This window comes from Salvelinus alpinus, chromosome 32, assembly GCF_045679555.1.
Source record: "Salvelinus alpinus chromosome 32, SLU_Salpinus.1, whole genome shotgun sequence".
In the NCBI taxonomy this organism is placed as follows: domain Eukaryota; kingdom Metazoa; phylum Chordata; class Actinopteri; order Salmoniformes; family Salmonidae; genus Salvelinus; species Salvelinus alpinus.
Window position 1 is genome coordinate 18771394 of NC_092117.1, and position 16946 is coordinate 18788339.

General features: G+C 39.3%; 1 protein-coding gene across 2 annotated transcripts in view; it reads left to right on the plus strand.

The window, feature by feature from the left end:
* The window catches only part of LOC139562111 (SH3 and PX domain-containing protein 2A-like), a 109477-nt gene extending 100631 nt beyond the window's left edge, over positions 1-8846 (plus strand). For both annotated transcript variants that reach the window (XM_071379462.1, XM_071379463.1), the window contains 2 exons: positions 4404-4523; positions 4637-8846. In XM_071379462.1, the coding sequence (XP_071235563.1) occupies positions 4404-4523; positions 4637-6565 (2049 nt within the window). In that variant the 3' untranslated portion in view covers positions 6566-8846. The remainder of the gene's footprint in view (positions 1-4403; positions 4524-4636) is intronic.
* The last annotated feature ends 8100 nt before the right edge of the window (positions 8847-16946 follow it).

Below are 16946 nucleotides of genomic sequence, written 5' to 3' on the forward strand. Positions count from 1 at the left end.
CATGGTCACGAAAGTCAGAAAAGCAATAAAATTAATCGCTTACCTTAGATAATCTTCGGATGTTTGCACTCACGAGACTCCCAGTTGCACAACAAATGTTATTTTTGTTCGATAAATATTACTTTTATCACGAAAAAAACGCCATTTGGGTTGCGCGTTATGCTGAGAATACAGCCTCGTTCTGGTCCTGAAAGGAAGATGAAAAATCGTATCAGATTAAAAGATATTACTAAAAATATTTATAATCATGCAATCACAAGTGAAATATACCAAAACACAGCTTAGCTTGTTGTTAATCCACCTATCGTGTCAGATTTTGAAAATATACTTTACAGCGAAAGAAATCCAAGCTTTTGTGAGTGTAGCAATAAATGCTACAACAGTTAGCCTTATATTAGCTTGGTTAGCTTGGTCACGAAAGTCAGAAAAGCAATCAAATGAATTGCTTACCTTTGATAATCTTCGGATGTTTCCACTCACGAGACTCCCAGTTACACAACAAATGTTATTTTTGTTCGATAAATATTACTTTTATTACAAAAAAACGCGATTTGGGTTGCGCATTATGTTGAGAAAACCAAAGCCGTGTTCCGTTCGACAAATTCCAAAAAGTATCCGTAATGGTCGTAGAAACATGTCAAATGTTTTTTATAATCAATCCTCAGGTTGTTTTTAACAAACATAATCGATAATATTTCCCCCGGACCATAACCTATTCATTAAGAGACAAAAGGAAAATGGGGTGCCCCTCTCTCGCGCGCAGGAAATATTCAGAGGACACCTGACTACTTTTGAAAAAGCTCGCTAATTTTTCAAAATAAAAGCCTGAAACTATGTCTAAAGCCTGGTCACAGCCTGAGGAAGCCATTGGAAAAGGAATCTGGTTGATACCCCTTTAAATGGAGGTTGGACGGGCCAGGAAACAGTTTTTTTTATTTTAAATATCACTTCTGGGTTACATTTTCTCAGGGTTTCGCTTGCAGAATAAGTATTGTTATACTCACAGACAATATTTTGACAGTTCTGGAAACTTTGGAGTGTTTTCTATCCTAATCTGTAAATTATATGCATATTCTACGATCTGGGCCAGAGAAAATGTCAGTTTACGTTGGGCACGTTATTTAAAAAATAAAAACAATTCTGACCCCTAGCGCTAAGAAGTTAAGTTCTAGACCTCAGCTGAATCTGGTAATGAATGGTGTGGCTGTTGAACAAGTTGAGACTAAATTACTTGGTGTTACTTTAGATTGTAAACTGTCATGGTCAAAACATATAGATTCAATGGTTGTAAAAATGGGGAGAGGTCTAGCCGTAATAAAGAGATGCTCTGCTTTTTTGACACCACACTCCAAGAAGCAAGTTCTGCAGGCTCTAGTTTAGTCGAATCTTGATTATTGTCCAGTTGTGTGGTCCAGTGCTGCAAGGAAAGACCTAGTTAAGCTGAAGCTGGCCTAAAACAGAGCGGCACATTTTGCTCTTAATTGTAATCAGAGGGCTGATATAAATACTATGCATGCCAGTCTCTCTTGGCTAATAGTTGAGGAGAGACTGACTGCATCACTTCTTATTTTTATAAGAAACATTAATGTGTTGAAAATCCCAAATAGTTTGAATAGTCAACTTACACACAGCTCTGACACACACGCTTATCCCACCAGACATGCCACCAGGGGTCTTTTCACAGTCCCCAAATCCAGAACAAATTCAAGAAAGCATACAGTATCATATAGAGCCCTAATTGCATGGAACTTCCTTCGATCTCAAAACAGATAAAGCAACACCTCGCGGCAAAATTCCTCTAACCTATTTGACCTAGATAGTTTGTGTGTATGCATTGATATGTAGGCCACGTGTGCCTTTTAACATTTTTTTTTATTTCTGTCTTTGAGCTGTTCTTGTCTGTTGATGTTCTCTATTATGTCATTCTGTATTATGTTTCATGTTTTGTGTGGACCCCAAGAAGAGTAGCTGCTGCTTTTGCAACAGCTAATGGGGATCCTAATAAAATACCAAAAAATACCAAACAATGACAAAGCGAAAATAGATTGTTAGAAATGTTTGCAAATGTATAAAAAATACAAAACAATAATACCTTATTTACATAGATATTCAGACCCTTTGCTATGAGAATCGAAATTGAGCTCAGGTGTATCCTGTTTCCATTGATCATCCTTGAGATGTTTCTACAACTTGATTAGAGTCCACCTGTGGTAAATTCAATTGATTGGACATGATTTGGAAAGGCACACACCTGTCTATATAAGGTCCCACAGTTGACAGTGCATGTCAGAGCAAAAACCAAGCCATGAGGTCGAAAGAATTGTCCGTAGAGCTCCGAGACAGGATTGGGTAAGGGTATCAGGCATTGAAGGTCCCCCAGCAATCGGGGGAGAAGGGCCTTGGTCAGGGAGATGACCAAGAACCCGATGGTCACTCTGACAGAGCTCTAGAGTTCCTCTTTGGAGATGGGAGAACCTTCCAGAAGGACAATCATCTCTGCAGCACTCCACAAATCAGGCCTTTATGGTAAAGTTGCCAGAAGGAATCCACGCTTCAGTAAAAGGCACATGACAGTCCGTTTTGAGTTTGCCAAAAGACACCTAAAAACTCTCAGACCATGAGAAACAAGATTCTCGGGTCTGATGAAACCATGATTGAACTCTTTTGGCCTGAATGCCAAGCGTCACTTCTGGAGGAAACCTGGCACCATCCCTACGGTGAAGCATGGTGGTGGCAGCATCATGTTGTTGGGATGGTCTTCAACTGCCGGGACTGGGAGACTAGTCAGGATAGAGGGAAATATGAACAGAGCAAGATCCTTGATGAAAACCTGATCCAGACTGCTCAGGACCTCAGACTGGGGCGAAGCTTCACCTTCCAACAGGACAACGACCCTAAGCACACAGCCAAGACAACGCAGGAGTGGTTTCGGTACCAGTCTCTGAATATCCTTGAGTGGCCCAGCGAGAGCCCAGACTTGAACCCAACCGAACATCTCTTTAGAGACCTGAAAATAGCTGTGCAGCAAAGCTCCCCATCTAACCTGACAGAACTTGAGAGGATCTGCAGGGAAGAATGGGAGAAACTCCCCAAATACATGCCAAGCTTGTAGCGTCATACTCAAGAAGACTCAATGCTGTAATCACTGCCAACGAAGCAAAATGTCTGAATACTAATGTAAATGTGATATTTCTGTTGTTTAAAAAAATATATAAATTAGCAAAAAAATAAATAAAAAGAAGCTGGTTTTGGTTTGTTATTATTGGGTATTGTGTGTAGATTGATGAGGGGAAAAAACAATTTAATCCATTTTAGAATAAGGCTGAAACGTAACAAAATGTGGAAAAAGTCAAGGGGTCTGAATTTTTCCGTAGGCACTGTAAATAGAAACTAATTTCACACATAAGAGTTACCCTAAAGACTAATACATTGACAGTAGTCTGAGTGATGATATTATCAGCTGTGAAATTGTTCATGTAGTGATGGGCGCAGCTTGTAATTGACTGTTGCATGGAAAGGAGCATCACTTTGTCAAATCTTACTTCAGAGTTACATGCAGGTAAAATGTTTTGATTTCTATATAGTGTCAGAAAGATCATATTCTGCAGTTTGTCAAATAACTCTCGAAATTCAAGAGGTGCAGCTCTATTTCCAAATGTAACTTTTTCCAAGAATATCTGCGTTGTCCATGGCATCAGCACATGACCACTTGCGCTGTGGCATTGCTCTGGCTACTAAGCAAAGACTACTAACATAATAAACTTAAAGTATGTTATTCTGTTTTCATTTAAATACAATTTCTTATTTACACAATGTTTCTTTTGACCTGCCAAAACTGACTTCTTTGTGATGAACTTAACCTAGTGGTTTTTTGTTTTTACCTATAGCCTAGATTAACATAAACTAATGAAAATGCTATTATGTTCTTTGAAATAATAGTTTTTTAGTATTCTAATGTTACCTAAGACCTTTATAAACACAAGCAAATTATTATTCCTCTGATAGCATATATGAAATGCATTTATTAGACTGTTTGAGTGTTGTTGATGCATCATTGGCTCGAAGTGTTCCAAATTGGCTTTTTAGGACTTTGTAGAATTATACAAAACATAGAATATCCTCTATAACTGTTGTTTATATATTTACATGGTTATATTTCCACAAATATGTATTCATGCAATTCATGATTTATAGTTGTTTAAGAACTATTTATCAAGCAAGGGTGCTTATGTTTGCGCACCTTGTGGGTTGATATGCATCTGATCCGTATGCTAAAGGTGACGCACGGCAACATTCTCAGGGTTCCGTAGTGGGTACTTATAGGCTCAACGGCCCGGCGGTTCTATTGTTAACAGTATCAGCTGTGCAATATTCATAATGCTGGAACATTTTTTTCCACTCAGGGATCCAATTTACCATCACCACCAGAGCCCCCTACTGTTGAAGCAGAGTACTACACCATTGCAGAGTTCCAGTCTGTCATTTCGGATGGCATTAGTTTTAATGGAGGGCAGAAAGCTGAGGTAAGCTTTTTTCATGTTAATTGTTTTTTTATTGTTCAGGTAAATTATTGAAATTAACAGATACTGCATGTAGTTAATTTCTCCCCATCTATTCTCTCTGTTCTGTCCTGTAGGTGATCGAGAAGAACTCTGGTGGCTGGTGGTACGTCCAAATCGGGGAGAAAGAGGGGTGGGCTCCCTGCTCCTACATCGACAAACGAAAGAAACCCAACCTAAACCGCAGAACCAGCACTCTGAGCCGTCCCAAAGTCCCACCCCCAGCCCCGCCCGTCAAGAAGCAGGACTCTGAGGAGACCGCCCCTCCCAGCAGCCCTGGGTCCGAGGCTCCCGAGTCCCCTGTATCTCCCGGGAGGCCTGTGTACGAGGAGCCAGAATATGACATTCCTGCAATTGGGTTTGATCTGGAGTCAGAGTTTGAGTTCCTCAGGACAGATGGGTCCTCAGTGGATGGGAAGAATGAGGATGGCTCCTCAGGTAAGGGCTCTCATCTGTCCTCCAAGCCGTCTCCGGCCTCTTCTCTCCACAGCGCCTCCTTCAAGATGGGTGAGTCATCAGAGGACGTGGGGCAGGAAGAGGAGGAGCCTGAGGAGTGTATCTATGAGAATGACGGCTTCAGACCTTTCAGAGAGAAGCCTGATGCACAATCCAGTGGCGACTCGGATTCCCCAAAGACGAGTGCCCCGTTGGAGACTAGCAAGGCTGAAAACTCTCACTCCACGTTGGGGGCAAGGAGAAAAGGGAAGAATATCCAGCTGGAGCTGAACGGAAGCCAGTCCCATTCTCGAACCAAAGCAGAGGCTGGGGAGTCCAGCCCCAAACCTGCTTCCACAGAGTCCATCCCAGATCTATCCAAGCAGTCCAGGTCCAAGAAGGACAAAGAGGAACACAAAATGGGTTCCACCAAGTCATCCACCAAACCTAAGCCAGTGGTCAGGCCTAAACCCCAGGTGGCCAAGGCCTCCAGTGCAGAGAAGATGGACATCAGCAGCCTCCGGAGACAGCTGAGGCCTACAGGCCAGCTGAAGAAGGGCTCCAGAGGAGAAGACTTTGAAACAGCCTCTGTCATCTCCTCTGAGGACTCTGTGTCCTCCCACAGCACCTCTGACCTCTCCTCCATCTACTCTAAAGGCAGCCGTGGAGACTCAGACGAGGGCTGCAGCTTCTACCGCACCACAGACACCTATGAGAAGGTCCAGGACTCAGAGATGAGCTTCCCTGCCGGGGTGGAAGTGGAGGTGCTGGAGAAGCAGGAAAGCGGGTGGTGGTACGTCCGCTGGGGCGACACTGAGGGCTGGGCTCCAACCTACTACCTGGAGCCTGTCAGGCAGCTGGACGACACAGCTGGGTCCGAGTCCGATGGCACCCCCACCAAGCCAGGCAGCCTGAGCAAGTCCAACAGCCTGGAGAAGAACGAGCAGAGAGTCCAGGCTCTGAACAACATCAACCAGAGCCTGAAGAGGAGCACACCTCCCATCCCCTCCAAACCCCCGGGGGGGCTCTCCAAGCCCTTTGACCTGTTCAACAGCTTGCATAAGCAGAGGAATGGTACGAAACAACAACAGGTGGTCAGGCCTCAGTCTGTCTTCATCTCCGGGCCGATCATCGACGGCCCAAACCCAGTCGGCTCCCTTAGGAGAGGTGAGTCACTCAACTCCACCGACCACCCACGCTCTAGTCCCACCGTGCGCCGCAACGCTTCATTCGGTACAGCCCCGCGGAGCCCAGCGCCAAACGGTAACATGGCGAACCGGAACAGACCCGGCACGGGCAGCTCCGAATCACTGGGCCTTGGGTGTCTGAGGAACGGTCTACCTGTTTCCACTGTAAAACCCAAACCCCACCTCATCCACAACAACCTCCGTGAGGTGTATGTCTCCATAGCGGATTACCATGGTGATGAGGAGACCATGGGGTTCCCTGAAGGAACAACTCTGGAGGTTCTGGAGAGGAATCCTAATGGGTGGTGGTACTGCCAGATCCTGGATGGAGGTCGACCTCGGAAAGGCTGGGTCCCCTCGAACTACCTGGAAAGGAAGAACTAGTAACACGCTTATGTTCAGTGCACGTGCAATCAGGTTGTCAGGTCAGAGACCATGGAAGACAGTGTAAATGGAAATGGAAAGAAGACACTGCATTTTTAGATTTTATAGATGGAAATCAGAAGAGACAATCATCTAAGTGGCATCCTTTGTATTTTCTAAACTGAGGGTGGCCAACCCATCCTGGCATGTCATTTCTTGCCATTTTATTAATCTCATCTAAAGTGACAGATAAAGCACTTCATCGTGCTATTTTTAGACAGGATTTTTTATATTCACAGACAGCCGGGTGGATAGAACAAATACCTTAGGCATTCAAATCAGCAGAAGGTCAACCATATTAAACGGAAGAATTAAACAACAAAAGTGGTTGATTTGATGACACGTGCTTTTTAATCCAAAATGGAAGAATAATGGGACTTGGACACGAGAAGAGGAGCTTTGGACAGCTTTGGCTGATGATGATCCTTTATAACAACGAGAGAGGGTTTGTAATATGATTACATTACTTACTTAATGATTTCCAATGGGCAAAACATTACACACTTCTAATGACATTTGATCATAAAACATTTACTTTTTAAAGCTTTTTGCATGGTTAAAAGGTTTCTGTACTGACCAAGCCTTGGGCCCATTTTTAAGTAAACATTTCTCTTAAAATGTTTTGTATGTTGTTTAAAATCTGTTGCTACACCTTCTCATATGTTAAATGCCATCTGCAGAATGTCTTGTGCATGTTTTTATGTAACTTTTTTTGTGACGCTTAATGTATATTTTATGTCATACTTTTATATAGCTTTGTGTGTATGTCATCTTGTTGTAAAGTGTATATTCTGTCCATTTATTACAGTATGTAAGTCATTTTAAATCTCTTAAAGCTACAGTCTGCAATTTTTTACGGGGTCCCTGCCACCTGTTTTGGTATACAGCTAAAGGATAGGGCTAGGGACATTTTGAGACATGTTGTGCTGTAGCTCATGAGGCATTTATAAGTATATTCTTCAATAATCAATGGGTAAATATGAAGAATTTTAATAACAATTAAACAGCTTCCCAAGTTGCAGACTGTAGCTGTAAATCTTTATGAATGTTTCATGATTTTCTTGATGACACTCTACCTAATGTCTTATACGTACAGTATGTATCCTTCACCACCTTGGAAGTGTATTTCTGCCCTGGTCTTGTGACACAAAATAGGTCAGCCTATTTGAAGGAGTGGTAAATCAGCTATTTTTTGCGCTCTCTAGAATCGTCTTCTTCTAGTAAATGTTGATGTTTTCTATCAACAGATATCTCCCATGGCTCCATTTGACCTATCATATTTAGAATAAAATAAAAGACCGATACCATATGGTTATGATTTGTTTAGTTCTTTTGAATCAAATTTGAAGATGGTTTTCACATTGAACTTGACCGTTTAAGGTGTTCGCTAGGTTGTAAACAAAAAAGTGATGAGCTGCTTATGCATTTCCATTATTCCATTTAAGTTACCAGAGGAAGGAATATTGGACTTGAGGAATATTGGAATTGAGGCTTTTCATTTACTTTCAAAACCAAACCCCAGGGATGTGTAGAATAGCAATTGAACTTAAATTGTGATTTTATCTGAGAGAGAACTCATTGCAAATGAATTCAATACCTATTTTTATCCCACAAAGGGCTTGCAGACAGCAGTGCAAATACATAAACAATGACCCATCTGGTGCTACTCATATCTGGAAAGACTTGATACTCATGCCCCTTTGAAAAAGGAGGAACATACAGAATAGACAATTGTATACTCTTAATATTGCTGTGCAGTATTAATTTTAATGTTTGAACATGTCATCTATTCTAGCTACATAACTTTGTTTTAAATATTTCAAATTCCCTAATTAATTCCTTCTAATTAAGTAATATCTAGTTACATTGAGTTAATCTTACCCTGTGGTATACAAAACTTTGACTTGTCAATTTATAGGTCACATTACATACTTTTTTGCCCAAGCATTAAATTCTCAAATTCTGTTAATGAAGCTGGACCTGCTATGGTTGATGTTCAAGACTGTTGAAATATGGTTGTAGTGAAGGATCCTCTTTTGCCAGCTTGATGTCCCATTAATATTTCCTTTGTCATTGTCTGCTGGACAGTATTGTATCTAACATTAGTTTTAGAGCCTGCTACATTGCAGAAATTGTATTTATAGTATTCAGCAGAGAAAACGTTCATTTTATGATTACATGTGAACAATAATGATGAATTAAGTGTGTTTTTGTGAATAAATGCACTTTCTGCATTACCAGATTCCATATTGTTTTACAGAATTATTGATGATTCTTTCAATTTCTGCAACTTGTATAATTCAGGGTATGGGACAGCCCAGGCATAAAGCAAACTAAAGTGCCTTAAACCTTAACGCATAATTCAAAGCAGTGAAGCAAAGAGATGCAATAGATTGGGTAATGACAGTTATGATTCACAGCAGTAAAGTGGATTTTCCTGCAAGAATCTGACCAAGAGCACCCTCTTGTGCATTACAGCCTATACTACAATACATACAACATCTTACTGTAAGGACAAGATAAATATTGTCAATAAAAAGGTGTTTTATTTGTATAAAAACAAATAATTTATATGGCTACATTTAAAAAAAAAATGTTTTTGAACGTTTCTAAAACATTCTAAAATGGAGAGAATGCAAGTGTGTTAGCAATCAGTGAAGCCTCATGTATTCGGTTATTGTGTTTGTTTTGCCATTTGTAAACATATGTTTACAGTGTGTATTTGTAACACATGTTAACCATTTTGTTACATATTGAGAACATTTCCAGATTGACTTTGCGTTTATAAAATTGCAGTTACTTCAGGCAAAGTTTTGTACATTATAATATAAATTCTTCCTTTGCTATCTAAGAACTGATTGAGGTTATACGTAATTATTACGATGTGGGTACATTACTTTTGTAACAATGATAGTTAATATAAAGCCTCTGCTGACTCAGCACATTTAGTTTTGGCTTTACCGTAATGGCTATTTACCCAATGGCCCAATATGGATTAAGTGCACGTTTGTCTGGTTACTGTTCAGCTCCTAGTGTATAAATAGCCATTGAAGTTCACTATGTCAGACAGTGTGTTATGCTGTATTAGCAAGTCCTCAAACATGACAATATTTACAACCGATAGGCTTTTCCTGTGAAATATGTTCTCCCCATTGGGCCATTCCTTCCACTGGGAACCTCAGGCTATACTCCTCAGCTTAGCAGTGAGTTATGGCTGTCTGATCTGGTTGGTGTGTGTGCAGGGCTGTAACTAGGGCCGGGAATTGCAAAGGACCCCACAATACGATATCACAATACTTACGTGCCGATAAGATTTCGATGTTCCAAACATATGTCTTCTGCAGAGAAACGAGAGCCATGATAACTCATGGAAATAGAAGTGCTGAAAACATGTTGGTTCACTATTTAAAAAGAAGGAGAACAAGCTATATGGCCTAATATAATACCTAATACCGCCACCGGCAAAGTAAACCATGTGGAGTGTTATGATCCCATATCCTCAAGGGGGCAGTATGAGCACTCCAGAACAGCTCAGCCCAAACATAAAGGTCCAATGCAGCTGTTTTTATCAAACCATTTCTGGGTAACAATTAAGTACCTTACAGTGATTATTTTAAATTAAAATGGTTAAAAGAAACATAAATAGCTTCTTAGCAAATAACTAATTCTCAAGCAATAATTTTTAAGAATAACGCATGGTCTAGAGGGGAAAGAAACACCTATTTAGGTGAGGTGCTGGCTAGCAGTAGAACACTTGAAAATAAAGGAGAGCCGCACAATCTAGGAGCTCAGATGTAAAAATGTAATGTCCAACGTTTCGACAGACAAGCTGTCTTCATCAGGATGATGAAGAGGAAGAAAGCTTGTCTGTCGAAATGTTGAACATTACATTTTTGCATCTGAGCTCCTAGAGCAGGGGTGTCAAACTCAAATACCCAGTGGGCCAAAATGTAAAACCTGAACAAAGTCGCGGGCCAACATTGAACAAATTAACCTTTTAATATGGACCCAAACAAGTTTTGCTTTAACATTGAATATGGAACAAGCATCGCTTACTACCATACAATATATAATTTAATAGTGGAGACATGCAAAATCGAATTTCAAATGAAAAAACACATCAATGGCATTAATTTATTAAATAAATACAATTTAAATAAAAATCGTATGCCTCTTTTCTATTTGCAGCCTTCTGATTTAAATACCAAAATAAACTTTTTTTAAAACTTTTTCCACTGGCTAATAATTTTACAAATAAAATGATAATAAATCAATCAACCATTCAAGCCCATGCCTTGTAGCAAGAAAAAGTGCACAAAGAAAACGTTAATTATTGCACACTGATCTAATCTTTTTCACGAACTCTCCCTCATTAAAGGGCCGGGCTGATTTTGCGATCTCTGCTGCCACTATATAACTAGCCTTTACAGCAGCCTCACTTTGTGATGTGGCTTTTTTGAACATATTCTGTTGTGAAACCAAACTTCTTTTCATCTCCTCTACTTTCTGGCTCCTTTGAGTCATGTCCAGGTCCTTGTATTTGTCATGGTGTTTCGTTTCATAGTGTCGTTGTACTCCTTACTTACAGCCACGTTGACTCCACAAACAAGACAAACAGGTTTGTCTTTTACATATGTAAACAGACATTCTGCCTCCCACTTGTCCAGAAAGCTCCTGTTTTCTGCCTTTCTTTTCGCCATTTTTGGGAAGGGATAGCGCGCTGACAGTTGTAGCGTCTATGTTGCTATGACTAGAGAGGGCGTTTCTGGGTCCTGTCCTGATTGGCGCGCGAAAACAACAGCAGAGCATTATGGGATTCGTAGTATTAGCGGTGAATGCGCTAGTAGTAATTTGGTATTGTCTCGCGGGCCAAATATAATTACCCCGCGGGCCAAATTTGGCACCCAAATTTGGCACCCAAGTTTGACACCCATGTCCTAGAGTGTGCGGCTCTCCTTTATTTTCAAGAATAAAGCATGGATCTGAAATAGACAACAGCTTTACTTACCAGACAAGTACATGCCAATGAAAATACACCTTTGGTGACTACCATTACACTTTTGAAGCTCAAGTGTCCAACAATTACATTGAACCAACAGTGCACAACTTTGATAAGTGTTTGATAGTGAGCCATTATCAAATCAGTTTACTTTTACATTCATTCCCCAACAACCATACCCATCGGGGTGGGGGGAATCAGAGTATAGATTTAAAATGTCTGCTGCCAAACTTCTTAACTTACTGGCAGTTTGAATGAGGCCCAGGTTCACTCAGAGGTCTACATGGAAAGTCTGTGTGTACACAACAGTGAGATATATAATGTGTTCATGTCATTTTTACACACGGTGGCTGTGCGTCTCCCTTCCCTTCTGAGAAACTTGTCCATTAGCAATGGCTGCCTCTGCCTGTTTCATGTCCAGCCGTCACAGACTGTATTTGTGCGTATTAGACTGCAGTATAAAACACTGGTGCAGCCAGCTCAGCTAAGGCAGGATAGTAAATAACAGATGATGTTCACTCTGGCCAGGCCTACATGCCTCCGCTCTAAACAGACTATGTGAGTTATGCCTGTAGCCCTGTGCTTTGTTTTTCACATGCACAGACTGAAGACCAGAATACTACGTGCAGCATGATTGTGTTAAATAGTAAGTAGGCCTATGGTTGGGCACAAATGTCAATTAAACATCTATTTTATGTTGGTTCAACGTGATTTAATTGAAATTACGTGGAAACAATGTTGATTCAACCAGTGTGTGCCCAGTGGGATGTTTGTATTTTTGAGGAATTGCTCTAATATTGCTGATTGAGGTGTACATATTGAACACTAATAACACACCTCTTCATCGTAGAGTGCACTCAACACATACAGTGCCTTCACAAAGTTTTCATACCCCTTGACTTAATCCACATTTTGTTGTGTTACAGCCTGAATTCAAAATGAAATAGATTTTTTCTTACCCATATACACACAATACCCCATAATGACTTAGTGAAAACATGATTTTAGAAGTGTTTGCAAATTTATTGAAAATTAAGTACAGAAGTATCTTATTTACATAAGTATTCACACCCCTGAGTCAATACGTAGAAGCCCATTTGTGAGTCTTTTTTATTTATATATTTTTAGGGGTGGATCAGCTTTAATATTGCAAATAGATTGTTGCTTCCATCAATGTAATTGTCTGCATCATTTCCAATCCCCCATATTATATATATTTAAAAATATATATATTTTCCTTTATTTTCCTCTAACCTTACCACCACTCCCCTAATTGGAGTAAACTAATAGACAACACTTAGGCTTCTACTTCCAGCTTATACATCCTATATACATTTTACGCCCAAGGTATATTTTCCATTAGTTATGTTTTGTTTATTTTTAGTCCCATCCATCAGCTACCATCAACCCCTCCCATCTATCTCTGAAGACCATCCAGTTTTGATATATATTTGCAATATATTTTTCAACTGTGCTGTGATGTTTCACAAAAGTTCTGAACCTTTCTATTCTCATAGTTTCTACAGATTGTAAATTAAAAAAATTTGCTAAGTGTATTATTATATTATATATTGATTGACTATGACTTTTCAGATCACCCAGCAGTGCTATTTGCAGAGTTAATTGCAGGTAAATGTTGCAATTCTTCAGCCATTCAGAACCTGCGACCAAAAATAAGCTACATATGGACAGTACCAAAACAAATGATCAAATTATTCTTTGTTAATCTGCAGAGCTGGGATGGTTGTATCCCATATATATATAACATTATATTGGTTGCAAGATTATGTATAATAATTCAAATGGAAAAAATAGGTTTTTAATCCAGCATCATTTTTTATATCAGTTCATAAACAATGTGCCATGGAATCGTTACATGGAAAATCTGTCCCCAACTGTTTTTGCAATCTGTATGGCACATCTGTCAATTTTATGGTCCTTAAATGAAACTGGTATACTTTATCACAATGCTCAATTTTGGTCTTTACAGTTTTTTGCGATTGCTTACACATTTGTTGCAGAATTTGGCTCATCGTGTCTAAACTCTACACACAAGTCAAATAAGACAACACTTGGAGATAATCAAAACCGAAAAATCCTTTTTCAAAATGTCATTTTTGCAAAATGGGAAAACCCGCTGGTAGGCTTGGACATACAAGACGAACTGGCGCAGAGAGACAGGAAACACAGGGATAAATACACTGGGGAAAACAATCGACACCTGGCGGGGGTGGAGACAATAGTGAGGACAGGTAAAACAGATCAGGCTGTGACAGTTATTTACCAACACTAGATTGACAATGGCCAGTTCCTGTTCATGGGTGAACAGACGTTGCCTTCCTCCCTCAGGAGATCATCTGGCAGTTGTGTATAAAATGCAAGAAAATTATGTCATTGGTGAGGTTCTTTTTTACATACTGTACTTACAAATCTGCCGTTTCCAGCTACAATAGTTATTTACAACATTAACAATGTCTACACTGTATTTCTGATCAATTTGATGTTATTTTAATGGACAAAAAATGTGCTTTCCTTTCAAAAACAGGGTCATTTCTAAGTGACCCAAAACTTTTGGACGGTAGTGTAAGTATAGATTTTGTATGACTGAAGCCTTTAGTGAGAGGTCTAATGCTTTAATATTTAGTCGTCTGCTATCCGAATTCATATTCATTATATAAATAGGCCCGTTTAATTTTGTCTGGCTGGCCATAAGCAAATAGATTAACTGGGATATGACTAAAGTTAATCAGGGAGATTTCTTTCCACAAATAGACAGGCATTTTCCTTTCCATGGTAGCAAGATCTTATCTATTTTTGCTAACTTTCTATTAAAATGTATTCTAGTGAGATCATCGCTTCCTCCGGGATATGAATACCGAGTATGTCCACTTCACCGTCAGGCCATTTTATTGGTAAACTACACGGTAATGTAAAAGTTGTATGTTTTTGTGATCCAATATGTAATATAGGACACATCATGATTTGGTTGTAATCCAGAGGTTACAAAAATTATCTAGATCCTCTATGAGTGTCACGCCCTGACCATAGAGAGCCTTTTTATTCTCTATTTTGGTTAGGTCGGGGTGTGACTAGGGTGGGTGATGTAGTGCATTTATTTCTATGTTGGCCTGGTATGGTTCCCAATCAGAGGCAGCTGTTTATCGTTGTCTCTGATTGGGGATCATATTTAGGCAGCTATTTCCCCACTGGTTTTTGTGGGATCTTGTTTTCGTGTTAATGCCTGTGAGCTCTACAGAACGTCACGTTTTGTTGCTCTTTATTGTTTTTGTGAGTTTCAATTAATAAACATGTGGAACTCTATGTACGCTGCGCCTTGGTCCGAGTATGATTACCACGACGATCATGACAATGAGGCTATGGAGGGATACAAATTGTGGATTAATAAAATGCATGAATCATCAGCGTACATTGACACCTTTGTTTTTAATCCCTGGATTTCTATCCCATTGATATTATTGTTAGGTCTGATTTCAATAGCTAACATTTCGATGGCCATAATAAATAGATATGCCGATATTGGACAACCTTGTTTAACTCTTCTTGACAGTTTAATACTTTTTGAGAAGTAGCCATTATTTACTATTTTACACCTAGGGTTACTATACATAACTTTAAACCATTCTATAAGAGATTCTCCCAAATAAAAATATTACAGTTATTAATGTATATATAAATTTCAGTCGTGCTTTATCAAAGGCCTTTTCAAAGTCAGCCATGAATACCAGGCCTGGTTTCACACATTTTTCATAGTGTTCTATTGTTTCCAGTACTTGTCTTATATTATCTCCAATGCATCGTCCATGTAAAAAATCTGTCTTATTAGGATGAATAATATCTGACACTGAAGTATAAGAGGAAGGCAAATTTTTAAATGGACGATATCTTTATATTTACCACCTGGGTCCTGTTTCAGTAATAGTGAAATAACACCTTCTTGTTGAGTATCTGATAATCTACCCTTTTTATAGGAGTGGTTAAAACATTCAAATAACAGTCTTCTGAGTACATCGGAAAAGGTTTTACATACCTCAACTGGTATGCCATACAGCCCTGGAGTTTTCCCGGACATAAAGGCTTTAATTGGATCAATAAGTTCCTGCTCTGTAATTTGACCTTCACATGAGTCTTTCTGTACAGCTGTTAATTTTACAATGAATATAAACTCCTTACAATTAACTTGATTAGTGGAGATGGAGGAGACTGAAATGAAAACATAAGCTTAAAGTACTTTGCTTCCTCTTTCAAAATAACATTTGGTGAATCATGTAAATTATTTTTGGTAGCATTTCTATGTTGAAGTTGAAAAAATTATTTGGTGTATTTTCCCCCATATTCCATCCAGTTCACTTAATTTTTTATAATATATTAATTACATTTAATCTTTTTTGAATATGTTTCTCCAGTTATTTTTGCTTTTCCTCTAACATATTCGGTGCCTCTCTGGTACAGTTTGTATTGCTATCTATCTGTACTGTTAGTCCCTCTATTTCCTTTGTTAATATGAACTCTTTTGACCTAAATGGCTTTTGTTTTAAAGATGAGTATTGAATAGCATTGCCTCTAAATGCACATTTAAAAGTGTCCTGTACATTAAGGGGATCTGCTGTACCTATTTTATGTCGGAAAAAATCTGTCATAAATTCTTCTGTCCTGTTTAAAAACAAGTTGTCATCCAATAGGCTTTGATTACATTTCCAATTTCCTCGCCCACATGGAAATTCTGTAAGCGTAATGTGTAAGCCAATTATTTGATGGTTCGACCGCATTCTGTCCCCTATCAACACTTTTAAACTTTTGGTGCCAACGAGAATGAAATAAGAAACTAGTCAGGACGACTAGCTTGATTGAGCTGTGAGTCTTTCTGGTAAGTCTCTAAGAGCTTTCCAAACCTGGATTGTGCAACATTTTCCCATTATTACTTTCAAAATTCTTCAAGCTCTCTCAGTGGATGTTGATCATTGCTTGACAACCATTTTCAGATATCGGCATACATTTTCAAGCAGATTTAAGTCAAAACTGTAACTCGGCCATTCAGGAAAATTCATTGTCTTCTTAGTAAGCAACTCCAGTGTAGATTTGTCCTTTTGTTTTAGGTTATTGTCCTGCTGAAAGGTGAATTCATTTCCCAGTGTTTGGTGGAAAGCAAACTGAACCAGGTTTTCCTCTAGGAATTTGCCTGTACTTAACCTCATTCTGTTTCTGTTTTATCCTGAAAAACTCCCGTCCTTAAAGCTGCAATATGTCACTTTTTGGGCAACCCGACCACATTCACATGTATTATAGACCTGCCATTCTCATTGAAAGCAAGTCTAAGAAGCGGTA